General features: G+C 34.6%; 1 protein-coding gene across 4 annotated transcripts in view; it reads left to right on the top strand.

Annotated features, from left to right (window-relative positions):
* The window catches only part of LOC143229643 (uncharacterized), a 75,241-nt gene that overhangs the window by 16,701 nt on the left and 44,023 nt on the right, over positions 1-14,517 (top strand). For all 4 annotated transcript variants that reach the window (XM_076462251.1, XM_076462252.1, XM_076462253.1 and 1 more), the window contains exon 3: positions 7,925-8,113. In XM_076462251.1, the coding sequence (XP_076318366.1) occupies positions 7,925-8,113 (189 nt within the window). The remainder of the gene's footprint in view (positions 1-7,924; positions 8,114-14,517) is intronic.

The following is a 14,517-nucleotide window of genomic DNA, read 5'->3' as shown; positions in this document are numbered from 1 at the left end:
ATTTGGTGACAATATCACTTTTACTTGGATATCTGAAACAACCAAATTCATTATAATTCAAAATACTAATTTCAATTAGTTGATTTAGTCATAATTTCAGTTAATTAGTTAGATTATATGATACTAATTAGCGTAATTGCTCTTCATAGACAATCAGTTAATTGAATGAATTGCCTAGCTTTGTGAAGTAATTGTAGATGTTTTGCAAACAATTAACATATACATCTTGATGAATTTATTAATATGTTGTCATTTTTGAAAATTTACAAAAGAACCATATATAAATACAACATTAAATAGATATTACTTGTTAAAATTGTACCCGTGTTTTTCATTCGGCTAGTTTAAGTGCATTGAGTTTCATATGGGAAAAAAACAACAACTTGTGTGCCCAGAATTATTACATTTATACTTGCATTAAATTTCAGAGGATTACTAAAATAAAGTGCACAAGTGTATTTGATATATAAAAGAATTTAAATTATTTTCAAAAACTAGATTGACAGTCGAAATAAGATTTTTGTTTCCAGTAACTGTAATATAGAGTAAAAGTAAGAAATGATTTTTTTTTGCATTTTACATAGTTGAAAGCAAAGTTGGATTTAATTACATTTTATTCTGTTACAGTTACTATGATATTGCTTAAATTAATATGCTCTATACCATTTAATGGTCTTAGTTTTTATATAAATACAAGCAACAAAATATTTAATGTAAATCAGTATTTGCATATCATTGGTAAAGCTGAGCATGATGACATCTTTAGGATGCTGAGCTACAGATGTACATGTAAAAAGTAGAATTTTTACTGTCCGGACCAGAGGGAATATTTTTTGATAGTAACTAAAACACTTCTCATAAAGTTAAATAAAAATCTTGTTAAGTTGGCTCCAAAACAACCATTCTTAATTAACAGGTTGGTTAATCATAAACTGCTGTTATGTTAAACAAGGCATAACTATTGTTTGAATTGTAGAACTTAGAAATACATTCCAAAACATGATGACTTGCCATATTATTTTCACCAAGTAAATGTCAGTCATTTAATGAAACTCACTTTTTTAATTACATTTATCTTAGAAATACTAAATAATCATAAGATCATTAAATTTGTTTTGGTTGTGATCTTATATGCTTTCTTTCCCCTCTTATGGAGAACCTTTTCCTAAAATGATGTACGGAGATTGTTTTTAAACCAGATTCTGATCAGCTCCATCAGCTGTGTGGTCAGTTTTGAAATTTTCTTGTTAAACCTAACATGAAGGCATGACTCATTTTAACTGTTTCCGTCTCCAATATACAGGCATCATATAGATAAAAGTATCAGAGTGGCAAAACTGCTCTGTGCCTCACACCACAAGATGTCATCTAGAATAATTGTATACAAGACAAGAGGTTTTGAGTCTTTTGCTAAAAAATACATATTTGCTGTAATTTTTCACAAAAAACAATGTACATATTAATATAAATCATGGATTTTTATTTTCTCACAATCCTTAAACAGGCAGGTCTTTTTTTGTTGTTTTTTTTCTGGCTGGCCTCCACTGGATGAAACACTGCTGGTGTTGCCTTACAGCAAGTACTTTCCTCTCCCAAAATCTGCATATTGAAAGTGTTATCTCATCTGTTCGTAGTCAGTGCTTTATTTTTTTAGATCTCAGTTTTTTTGCAAGGCTGCTTCAGTAGTATGTATTTACCATCCAATACAGAAAAACAAACAAAAAAACAGCAGTAATTGTAGTTCCAAACCCACTCATGGCCAAGTTTTGCTGTCCCTATTGACAGTAATATATATTTTCAATGAGTAATTATATAATGAGATTTTTCATGTTTGGTCTACTAGCTTATGGTTTTGCAATGAACTCTTCTATACTGATATATTATAGTAGTGTAGGGGAAATGTTCTTCTCCTACCTTATTATGCTTGTAAGTATTTCTTGTATACTGTATGGTTTGAGATATTGCCCTTGTGTCATCTGTCAATCTCTAGGAGATGTAGGTGGTGAACAGTCTCTACATTATCTTTACTTTTCAACACTATAGTATTATGTAGAAAGTTCTTTTGACACAACCTTTCTGAACTACTGTTCATATTGGGAAAAGAATATTTCTTGCTTGAGATGGAGGAGTTCATCTATTGGATGATTTACCCATTAGCTCCCCTCCTCCCTGTACACATTGTGAAAGGTATGCTCTGTGAGATTTATTTTTACTATATTCTCAGATAAGAGCTCATCCTATTAATTTCTTTCTCTATATTGATCCCTCACACACCATTATCTTTAGTTTGTCAAATTCTAACTATCATTTTTGTGAAGAGGTGAGTAATGTTTTCTGAAGATAACATTTGCTTTACCTACAAATATGTCAGATAAATATTCATTTACCCATTCATAGAACCACTCACCCTCTCTTCCCACTTCTCACATGGTCTCTTCTGCCTTGTCAAGAGCAAGTTATTGTTAGAGACAAAGTGTTCAACAGGAGTAATAGGTAGAGAGGATGTGTTATCCTTCTGTTGGCAAAGGAGTAAAATCTTATAATTTAATGCTGCTTGCAGTATAGACTGGCAGTGTGCACATTTTTACATGTTGGGTTATGAGTTTTGTATAAAAGCTTAGAACACACATAAACATGTAGGAAGTGGAATGGGGTGTAAGATGTCTGTACCGTAGTGGCATAGATATTTGTGAAAAGTACATTTTTAGATAGGGAAAATGTTAACCTCACACCCATTTAACATGCCTTTGCTTTAGAAATTGCATTTAAAACAATAAAATGTGTTCCTGAAATTAAAACTTGAAAAAAAAATTCAGCATGATACACATTTGATTTCTTTCTTTGGATCATGGTAAGTGTGGTTATGTGGTTCAATGTGATAGGTCATTGTGCTTATAACAAATTATAGGTTTAAAAAAACAACTGAGCAGTTCTTAGCCATATTGGATGGGGTTTATAAAAATTTAATATATTTTTATCATACTATGATGTGAATACAATATTTTAATGTCATGGAAAGAACCAAGATCATATATGTTGGCACAGTTTAACCCATTTTGTACTAACACATCAGTTCATTATCACCTAAACCAGTTTAGACCAGTACACATAAAGGTGCAAGTTTTGTGATAAACTGTACATTATTTTAATATAATGTAAGATGACAAAAACTGCAATTTACTGTTTGAAAACAACACCTTTATGTTTTGTGAATGCTAAAGGTTTTGGTTCTGAGAGGAGTAACATATTTGAAGTAAGCAGAGCTGATAGTTTCCATTAGTTTTACATAATTCTACCCAAAGAATTGCATTATTAGTTTATCTTCAAGGCATTCTAAACACTAAATTGCACAAAAAAACAGGATGTGTATTTTGTTTATGCCTATAAACTTATAACTTACATAAAATCAGAAAATGCATCCCAAATTTTCATGAAGCAAGATGAAGATTAATCTCTTTTTGAAATTTGTTTTATTCTTGCCCTTTTTAAAGCTACCAATCAAGTCTTAAAATATATATATTGATAGGTTTTTTCCATCATATATCATGATATTTCAGCATATTTTATTTTTGACCAGTACCATGCATCTCTGCTCAGTGTATCAGTGTTAATCCTGTATCAAATGTGAAATTCTGGAACACCTTGTTTCACACTTTAGCTTTATCTTGATGAAAGGTTCTCTTCTTTGCCCTTCTAAGCATTGGTATGAATTTTATGTTGCTTGCTGCAGTTGTTATACCTTACTATATCTCCTAGTGATTTTAATCTTGTGACTCTTTTTACCCACTTCAATGCACCCTCAATGCCTGATCCATATACAAGTTCTCCTTTATATTTTTGTACTTTTTCCTTATGGCAGAAATTACAAGGATGATCTTACATGTTTATTGTAGGTTTCTCTTCAGTGCTGTTACTACACTTGCAATGTTTTTGTTTGAAGTAATTTAGATCTTTTTAATGGGGCTTGAGTTTTTTTATTTTTTTGAGACATTTAGAATATGAATATTCATGTTTGTGTATCAGACACAGAGTTATCTGATGCCCCTCCTCTGCTTACATCAAAAGTATAATGTTACTTGTTCATCAGCAGGAACCACCTTCTACAGAGGACATAGTATTTCTTAAAGGCATATAGGTAGTGTAACATACAGTCTGGTTGTTTTTCTTTTGTTGGTGTTGAGGTTGAGCTTGTTGGAGATCATGGGTGTGCTAGTGGGAATCTTGAACAGACATTCCACCTCTTTCACCCTTTTTACAAATAGTATGCCATGTGTGTAATGTTTTGAGTATTTCTCTGTTATCAGACATTTTGAGGGCTGGGTTCCTTATTAAAAAGAAGTATTCTTACTCCCACACAATACTCATTCAGTTAGGGATTTTGGACACTAGAGGAAGCTTCTCTTCATCTCAATCTTTCAGAAATTTTAGCAGTTCAATGAGCTATGACTCAAGATCTCGAATTGTTTTGAGGGAAGATGGTAATGCTTCATTTTGATAATTCCACAGTAATTTTGTACACTTCAAAGCAAGGTAGAACTTGCACCAGATCTTTGTTTTTTAACAATGATTCTTCTATTTTGATTATATAAACAACAAATTATTTGCTTTGTTTGTCATGTTCCAGGTATAATGAATCTAGTGGTTGACTAATTATCTTGTCCAAACAGAACTCTTCCTATGGAATGGATGCTTCATCCATCAGTTTTGTGTTGCATCTGCTCATCTAGAGTTAACACAGATTGATACTCTTGCCACACAGTGGACTGCTCAGCTCCTGTCCTACTGGACAGGTCTTCATCTTTCTGTATTTTCTCCAGTTCATTTACTCCCCAAGGTTTTGGCACTGATTTACATCAAGTTCCATCAAATTCTTCTCCTTTCTTCCTGGCCATTTCTCTTACAGCAACCATAGTTGGACATTTTTTTCGGCCTGGCGTGGCCAGGTGGTTGAAGCACTCAACTCATAATCTGAGGGTTGTGGGTTTTAATCCCTGTCACACCAAATATGTTCACCCTTTTAGCCATGGGGGCTTTATAATGTGACAGTCAATCCCATTATTTGTTGGTAAAGGAGTAGCCCAAGAATTGGCAATGGGTGGTAATGACTACCTGCCTTTTCTCTAGTCGTACACTGCTAAGTTAGGGATAGCTAGTGCAGCTAGCCCCAGTGTAGCTTTGCACAAAATTCAAAACAATCCAACACATTTTTCATTCAGCTGTCAGCATTCTTCAACTTCATACCATGCCTGACATAATGTGGCCATTGTATGACATTAGGGATTGATGTCTGGAGTAGCATCTTTATTAACACATTCAGTTTGACATCCTTCTTTGGAAGTTTATCAAAGGAAGTAATTTACTCATCATCAGCAGCATCTAAGATATAGGTTTAACCCTTCACATCCAGGTGCACTACATGTCTCTCAATTTTTGATGTGCTTGTTTAACAAAGATTTGTGCCTTTGTTTGTTATTTTGGATAAGGCTACCTTATCAGATATTTTTTTTTTGTTTTTCTAAGATGAGATAAGTTTTGTCACATCTTTTGAAATCTTTTCTAGTTATCTAACCTGGTAGTTTTTCCAGGTTCTAATTGGAATATCACAGTAGTTTAACATACATTAATATGTCCCCTTTATGAATCTTTGAGATCATGTTTCCTATACATATTTTGTCTTTCACTTACAACATATTTTCTCTTGTAAGCTAGTGGGCATCAGTGTTCAGGTGTATTTATATTTCTTGTTCACAAGAAACTATACTGTGTTTTTTGTATCTATATAGGCCTCTTCTATCTAAAAGTTCAACAGCAACAGAAGGAGGTAAGGCCTTCTCTCATATTTATCTTCTTTCTATTTACAACTTATAATATTATTCAGATTTGGATAATTTTTATGCTCTGTTTTGGCTCTCTGACTTTCTTTCACTGGTTATGCATCCATTATGATAACTGGGTAAAACATGACTTCTACCCTGTTACTTTGACAAGTTGGATTCATCAGTTGATTGAGATAGCTTACTCTGATCTTTCACTGAAGGCATGGAGACTTCTTAGGGTTTCATCTCATCATGTTTAGCATATATTGATGTTCCTGGCAGCTCTTTTGCATTGCCACATCTTACATCTTTATACTGCAGTATTTACAGGATTCAGCAGTTTATACAAATGGGTTTGGCTACTTGGCTGTTATTATACATTCCTCACCTCAGATGTGATAGTGGTAGGTAACTTCATTTCTTTTCAGGGATCTTCTCATCATTCTTATTTGAATCCCACTAAGAGGTGAGATGACTGATAACTAAATTCCTGGTAGTAGTGAGCTCTGTTGAGATGGAGTGTGTCATATGACTGCTTTGACGTTCTCAAGGTGGTGAACAATTGTTCTATATTAAGTATAATATACAATACTGCACTACCACTCATGGATTATCATGAGTAAGGCATATCTACTATTTTCCAAATTGAACAAATTGAGGTTTGCTTTGCTTTTCAAAATAGGGAATTTGCTTCACCTGTTGCACTGTTTTGGCACATTTCTCAGGACTGTCCAAAATAACTCCTCCCCCTTCTAGTGGAGAAAGGGGGGTTCTAACTACTCTTAGTTTCTGGTCATTGAAGGGGTGGACAGAGGGCTAATCATCCTGAAAGATCTTTGTACTCTTTATTTCATTCAAGGAGAAAAGGGCAAAGATGGATATCCTCCCTCACCTTAAACCTGGACGGTTTTTCCCTAACGTTGGTCTGATTGGATGTTGCTTTCTTTTTCTTCATAATTCCTGTGGCTCGCATGGGACATTCTGAAACTTTCAGTTTGAGTGCTTGAGTTTGTAATTTTTAGTACCATTTTGTACCATTCTTTAGGTTGGAGTGAGGGTTTGTCCACATAGATGTTACATGACTTCTCTTCATAATTCCAGAGGTTCAATATGCATCATCGTGTAACTTTCATGTTCTCTTCTTATCATCATCATCTTATACAGTCATATCATATTGCAGTCCCCATGCCTTAGACACTACACCTTGGATTTACTTTCACATCCTCAACCCTGTACATCCAATGATAAGATGCAGAACTTGTATTGGTGGTTCGGACTTGGACAAATTTCAAATTAATGAACAATGTTGACTGTGTTGCCAGTTAGCCTTTATTATGCATATTTAAATTTCACTTTATCTAACTGAAGAGCATATCAGTTCAAAAAGTAGTGACAACCCCCACTAGTGTGCTTTAGTAGATATCAATGTTGCACACCTGCTTTTATATGCAGATGCTTTCTGTGGGTATCTTACCCTCAGTGTGGGATTCTAGTTAATGTTTGAAAGAAGATAAGTGTTTGAGGAGTTTACATTTACCTATATCAAAAATACACTTCTAGTAATACCTCTTCTCACACTATCCCACTGTAACCAGTGCTTGGGTCTGATAATCTTGCTTGTTTCAAAAAAAGTAAGAAAGAATAATGAGAAGCTTATTTTTGGATCAGGTTTGAGGGCACATTAATGTAGGTGGAGAGAGTTCCAAGATTAAAATCACTAGGAGTGTTATAGTGGGGTGTAAAGACCAGAGCAAGTGAAATATAATTCATGTCAATGCTTAGATAGGCATAAAAGAGAACCTATTGTTGGGATAAAGCTAAAGTGTAAGTAGAGGTAAGTGTTATCAGAAATATTGGAAATTGGATATTGGAAAGTGTGATCTTTCACTTTTTTTTTTGTTACATTTGCTATCTAGTACACAAAAACATTTTTCAGTTTTGCATGGTCTTCGAGACAAAATGTATGTGTATGGACTACAATCGTTTTTAATAAATATAATATGATAATTTTTAACCAGCAAGTTCTATCATTGTAAACACATTGAGAACATCATTTATTAATCCTGAGTTAGGGAAAACATGTTTCAAAACTCTGTCATTTCTTTTAGAAAAAATGAAAGAGTTCATGTCTTTTGTGAAACAAGAAGTTGAAGAAATGACAGCAGGATCTGCAAGTACCACTTCACACTTCAAAACACTTTCTCCTGGTGGACTTCTTAAAGGTCAAGCTAGAACACCAGTGTCTACAGGAACTGAAAGGAAGTATTCAGCAATACTTGCAGACACTAATAGTAAAGGTAGGTTTTTATTTTTCTATTTCATCTAAGTGAGGATTTAGTGTAGAATATTGTTTAAAAAGTGTATACTTTTGCACTTATTTTAACTTGTTTTCAATGTTAAAAGCTCATGCATTATTTTTTCTCAGTTCTCTGCATCCTGAAAATTTCCTTACATGCAGAAAATCAGCTGTTATAAGCAAAGTAAGACAATTGTGTACAAGAAGAGTGGTTTTACTTCCTGTTGTATTTGCCTTTGATGTATTGTTTGTTAAATAGCAACACATAAGATCAAATGATTTTTTTTTTGTAATATTGTGATAACAGTATGGATTGTGAAAGTAGAATAAACTTATTTCTAGGTTTGTAAAAATGTGCTGTTATCATCCACTGTGAAGTACAAAGTAACAACAAATGCATTTACCTATCAGTAGAATATTATACTTAATGAAATGTACAACTTGAAATGTGAAAAATAACCTAATCACTACCTCAACTCAAGAAACATGTTTCTGATATGATATTGCCTCTTACAAATAGTTTTTCTTGACATATACTGCTCACTGCTAGACTTGATACTCTCGCTTGTATTCATGTGAGACATTTGCATGTTATCATGGAAGATATCATGCAGTAACCTTCGATTAATAGGACTGTGACACATCTCCTGGTCTTGCAAGTGTCTTCTCTTTTGTGCAGCCCACAACCACCACTCAATTTGTTGTCTTACTGATGGGATGTGCCTTTGCTCATACTTTGCTGCTTATTCATTTTTTGAGTTTGTGTAGATTAATTGCATCATTTTTTCATATACTAGTTTATTAATTTTTTACTGATGTTTCAAGTGTTATTTCAAACACATTTTTTTCTGTGTTTTTCAAATCTTTTTGTAGTTATTTTTGACTTGAATTTGTAGCTCCAAATGACATATGGGCATGCTTTTTCTGCTGAGGAAGTAATATCTCTATTTGAAGGGAGTTGGTTGCATTTATGCAGTTTATTGCTACACAGGATGATTGTCCTGTATTACTATGTGAGGATATGCCTGAACATGAGAATGTGTATTTTGACAGTCTGTTTTCTTCTGGCTATGCCTCTCTGTCACATTTCATTTCAGGGGAATTGCCCAGGCCTCCTCTCTCTCTTTTTGACTTAATAATTCAGGTATGTTGTACTTTACCCTCTGATTCCTCACCTGCCTTTTTCAGTGTTACACCAATGAGTTAATATCTATTGTTTGAATTCCCTAATTGGCTATTGGGGCTCACACAAGTCATTTTAGAAACAGTTATGCTTGGGGTGGAGAGTACTGCATAACTCTCATGTATTCTGATAGACCCTGCTGTGACATATCACTGTTCTGTGTTCCCTTCTTAGACTTGCAGCATTTCTACTTGCTTATTCTTTCAGTAGTTTATCCCCAATTTTTTATTACTTTTTCTAGCATTATTTTTCCTGTTTTCCACTATGATATGCCTTTCCTCATCCATCCTTCCTTGCTAGCATAGCTCCTGTGTTGTTGGGACATTTTTGAAGTTGGGATCCCTTTTTTGCTGGCTCATTTGCTTCTCTCCTTGTTGTGTGATTTTCATGGCTCTTTTATTATACCAGGAGGTTTTAGGGCATTCCTGACTCTTTGATAATCATAGTTGAGTTAGCATGATTGCATTTCTTCCTGTTCTCAGTGACCTCCCATACATCCCAATTCCCTCTTGAACATGTTCCTGTGTTTCACTCTCCTCCTTCCTCTACTTTTTGGATTCTAGACTCTCATATTTCTGGGGTTCACTGTCAGTACTTTTGGCACCTTTCTGTGGGCAACCAACAGTCTCAGAGGCTATGTAATAGTTTCCAATCCTGTGAGGGCTTGGTTCTTCTCCTTTGCCTACATGGTGGGTCTTTATTGTGGTCCTGTGTGTTCAGTACTTCTCTTCTGTTGTCCCACCATTTCATTTCCTTACCATCTATTTGGGACTTAGTTTACTGCCTGATGTTTCAATGGTGAAGCTGGATCTGCTTTGCAATGGTACCATCAACCTGGGGTTTCCCATCATTTGGGTTCTTATTCCCATCTGTTTGTTGTCCCCAAGAAATCTGGGGACTAGTACCATGTCATAGAGGTAATGGCTCTGAACTGCTTCTTGATCCCTGCCTTGTTTAGCCAGGGAGTCATAATTGTCCTTTCAATGGAGTTTCACTCCTGATTTATGAAAGATGATAACAAATGGTTTGGTGGTCTCTCTGTACCTTCTTGTGTCCCCTGCATCCTGACTTTAATTTTCTCCATCAAGATTGTGTTTTACAGTTCAGGATTTTTCTATTTGGGCTTGTCTCAGCTTCCTAAGAGTTTTGTTAGGTGGTCATTAGGTTTACCTTTCTTCATCCTTCCTAAGACCTCCACTTCCACAGTTAAAAGGATGACTGGCTACTTTTTGTGTTGCAGACTACTTCTGCCTCTCATGCTCAGTTTCTCTCATGAGAAGCTACTTGGTTTGTCCTCTATGCCCTTACCCTACTTCTGTTCAAGCCATTATGCATCTGCTTCTTTCATCATATTTGCTTCAAGATTGTTTTCCTCCTCCTGTTGCTATGTGGACATAGTCCATCAGATGTGTTCACCATTGATGTCCATTCACTTTATTTCACTATTCTTGTGTTGTTCTTTTTTCAAACAGTTCTTTACAGCCCAAGACCTCAGATGCTTGGGAGGGTATTTCCACCTTCTCACTCATCTTCTTTTCTCACATATCACACCTTTATAACTATCCAACCCTGATTACCTCTTCTGCCTGGTTAGGGCTCTGCTATTATTTGGTACACACTGATTCTTTACATGTTCTCACTTCCATTTGTTTATTCTTTGCTATATGTCCCTGTCCTATTGATCCAGTCTCCTACTACCCTTACAGGTTTGATTTGCCAGTTTATTCACCTGGCTTATTCTTCCATTTTATTTAATGTTTGATATCTTTTCTTTGTCTCTTCACATCATATCTGTCATGTTCCCATTTCCCTGATGCTCATTTATATCACTTTTTGGAGTATGTTATTCATACTGATACGTGGACCACTCTCCCATAAAATTACTGTTCATTATCTTCACCTGACTGTTTTCTGTTTTGTGTGTTTCGTCTTCCTCCTGTTGCCAATTTTTGCTCCACAATTTCTCTATTTATTGATAATTGTTTCTTTTTTATAACTTTTCTTTGCAGATGTCATTTTCATATATCAGGATCTTGTTTTGTGGTGAGTGTTTCTTCACCAGTTACACTTAAATCTGCATCAAAGACCTGTGTGTCATGTATGCTCACTGATAAGATGGGGTGTTTCACAAGACTAACTGTAGGTATGCTTCACAGTATTGTGCTTCATAACTATGTTCGTTTTGGCCCATACAATTATGGACTAACATGAGTAAAGCAGATAGGGATTATCCTCCAGTGAAACAGTGACATCTCTTTAGACTCACACCACTAAAAACCAGGTTTTGATACCCGTGGTTGGCAAAGCATAGACAGTCCATTGTGTAGCTTTGTGCTTAATTTCAAAGAAACAACCAGCTAGACAGGGATTACTGCCCATCTCAGATAAGATATTGCAATCAGCCATTGCACTGCCTTTGGCACAGTGTTCCTCCAGATTCTCCAACATGCTATTTCTTCCTTCTTCTGGCAGCATATGAAAGTCCTTAGCACTTTCCAGTTTGTAGCTTACTTTTAAGTGTGCTCAATCACAATCAGTTGGGAGTAAGGTGGTGGTGTTGTGCTGATGCTCATCTTATCATGGACGTAATGTACAGTTCCAGATGCTGTTAGATGTTGGATGATGGACTTTGCCCCTCTGACTGATGCACCCTTTTTCCTTCTGTTCCCCAAATGCTGGTTCCTGAGAGTGTATGATGATGATTGATGCTTGAGTCCTCACATGTGTGGCTGGGTACACTCCTTTTATCATGAGTTGGGCAGTACATTTCCAGAGCCACCTGTTGATGGACTGCATATGCACCCCAACTTTGCTGCCTTCTTTCCTGCCCTCATTTGGGTGTTAGTTCTTGGCATATATTATAATTTTCAGATATTATGTGCATATTTGATTAAGTCGGAAAGGTCCCTTCACTGTAAAGAAATAGTAAACTAACACTTTATTTAATACTTAAGTAGTCAGAGAGGTGGCAGTGGATGTTTCCATCTAGTTACTTTCTCTGTAATTAGAAGTTCAAAATTAGTCATAGTAGCAGTTTTGCAGTAACAAAGACAAAAATAATAAATTTAGTGGCAATGGGAAATGTTACCAGACTATCATATTACAAGTCATCCTACTCACCTGCCTATTGTGTGGGTTTGTGCTTAACAAACAAGCATAATGGTAATATATTGAATACCTGGATACAACAAACAACTGAAAATTCTAATTTTATCAGCTGATTATTTTTGTGACAGTTGAATTAATCATAATTTCAATTAATTGTTGTAATAATTGAAAACAACAGCATTTGGAGCAACTAATCAATAAATCAATTATTTTTATCATATTAAATGATTTCTTTATATGACACTAATTGAAGTAACTGCTGCTCATAGGTAATAAATTATATTTATTAAAAGATTAAGTCTCCCAGCTCTAAGCTCAACAATAGTGTGTATATTTACAGTTGTCTAATCCTGTAGTATCACATAGCTATAAGTGACTTATGTTCCTGACTTCTACCATTGTCAGTCTGAAGAGTGAAAAATAAATGATAGGTTTTGTGCTGTTAAGTTCTTGTATAGGAAATAAAATCAAAATTTGGCTCAGAGGTTAAAACAAAGCGTAGATCATGTTGTAAAAATTTATAAGTATGAATTCACTATAGGTATAAAAGTCAATATTATTATGTACACATTATAGTGATTTTAGAGTATGGCTGCACTCCTTTAGTTGGACCTTTCTGTCACTGGTATTATTTTGTACAGTAATTTATTTTTTAACTTGCTATTAGTATATGATATTACAGTAGTAAATTCCTTAATAAATAATGTTTGACTGAAGTTGTGTGTATATTTTTAAACTTCAGTTTGATTTCATACTACAATGAATGTGCAGTGTTACTTTCAGTCTGAATTGAATCTGCAGTCATATTATGAAGAGGTTTTGTTTCCTTCAGAATGTTTAGAATATTGCTGTGATTATTATTAAAATTTAATTATTTTAATTTATGCAATTGGTAGAGTTCAGGAAGTAAAGGGGACAGAATGATATTTTTCTGGATGTAAGTAAATGTTACAAGGATAGTGCAGGTTGATCTAGTGCAGTGTATCTCAACCTTCTTTTGCTTGTGGTCTCTTTTGAGTTTGATTTATCTCTGTAGCTCCATCCTTCATAGATACTGTTACTTAGGAAAAAAGTTACTTCATTTCCACACTGTTGATTTATAATATATTTATAATATTATTTTACAATATTGGGTTGTTTTTAAAATTTTGTTTATAACATATTGTTTACTCATGCAAGTAAAAGTATTCTGTCAATCATTGACATTTTATTCAGTGTGATCCTTGGGCCTGATAAACAAACACTTGAAAGTTTTTTTGGAATACCTGATTGCAATGTGGTTAGTGATAAGCAAAGATCACCTCTCTTCACAACATCAAGGCTGTTACATATTTTTATGGCAAATAAGTCATCCAACTAAAACTAGATTCAACCAGGTAAGATGTGGGAAAAGCAACAAAATACAACTTTGCTCTCTCCTGGAGCTGTGGAAACTAATTAGCTATTTATCTACTTATCCAGAAATAATGTTTGTCACATTTGAATTGGACTATTAAATCACTATGCAGTTTGTGACATTCTTGTAATGTGATGTCAACATAAACCACATTCATCCTAAAGAGATCCACCACTCAATTTTGAATATTCATATCCAGTAGGCCACTGAACCAAACTTGTGTATCACCATACAAATACTTTAAATGTTCCACATACACAGAAAGGTAGTCATTTTGCAGTTCAGTGTCAACGGTGGCCAAAGGAGGAAATTGCATGGACTTACAACATCCAATATTACTCCAGTACAGCTTTAGTTTTCCAAGAAAAGCAGTAATGACCTCATTGCAAAATATAAGATTACATTTTTTTCTTTTAATTGTTTGTTCAACAAATTCAATTGATAGATAAAAATTTGTCACACTTACCAGAAATGATCTTTTCTCCAAGCTGCTTATCACTTAAAAATGACACAATACGGTCCCCATAGTGCAAAAAAAATGGCAGACAATTCCCCTTTGATAACCAACGGACCTCTGTATGCATTAGTAGGTGTTCAAAATTGTCTTCACTTTTCTCACAAAGTTGTCAGGAAAGATGATCTTCAAGTGCTTGAGATTTAATAAGGTTGATAGCCTTTATTACAATGGCAAGAGAGTCATAAAAAAGCCCTCCCAAGT

The sequence above is a fragment of the Tachypleus tridentatus genome, chromosome 10 (genome assembly GCF_004210375.1).
Source record: "Tachypleus tridentatus isolate NWPU-2018 chromosome 10, ASM421037v1, whole genome shotgun sequence".
Lineage (NCBI taxonomy): Eukaryota > Metazoa > Arthropoda > Merostomata > Xiphosura > Limulidae > Tachypleus > Tachypleus tridentatus.
Note: the sequence above shows the minus strand (reverse complement) of the source record. Positions and strands in the feature narration are given on the sequence as shown.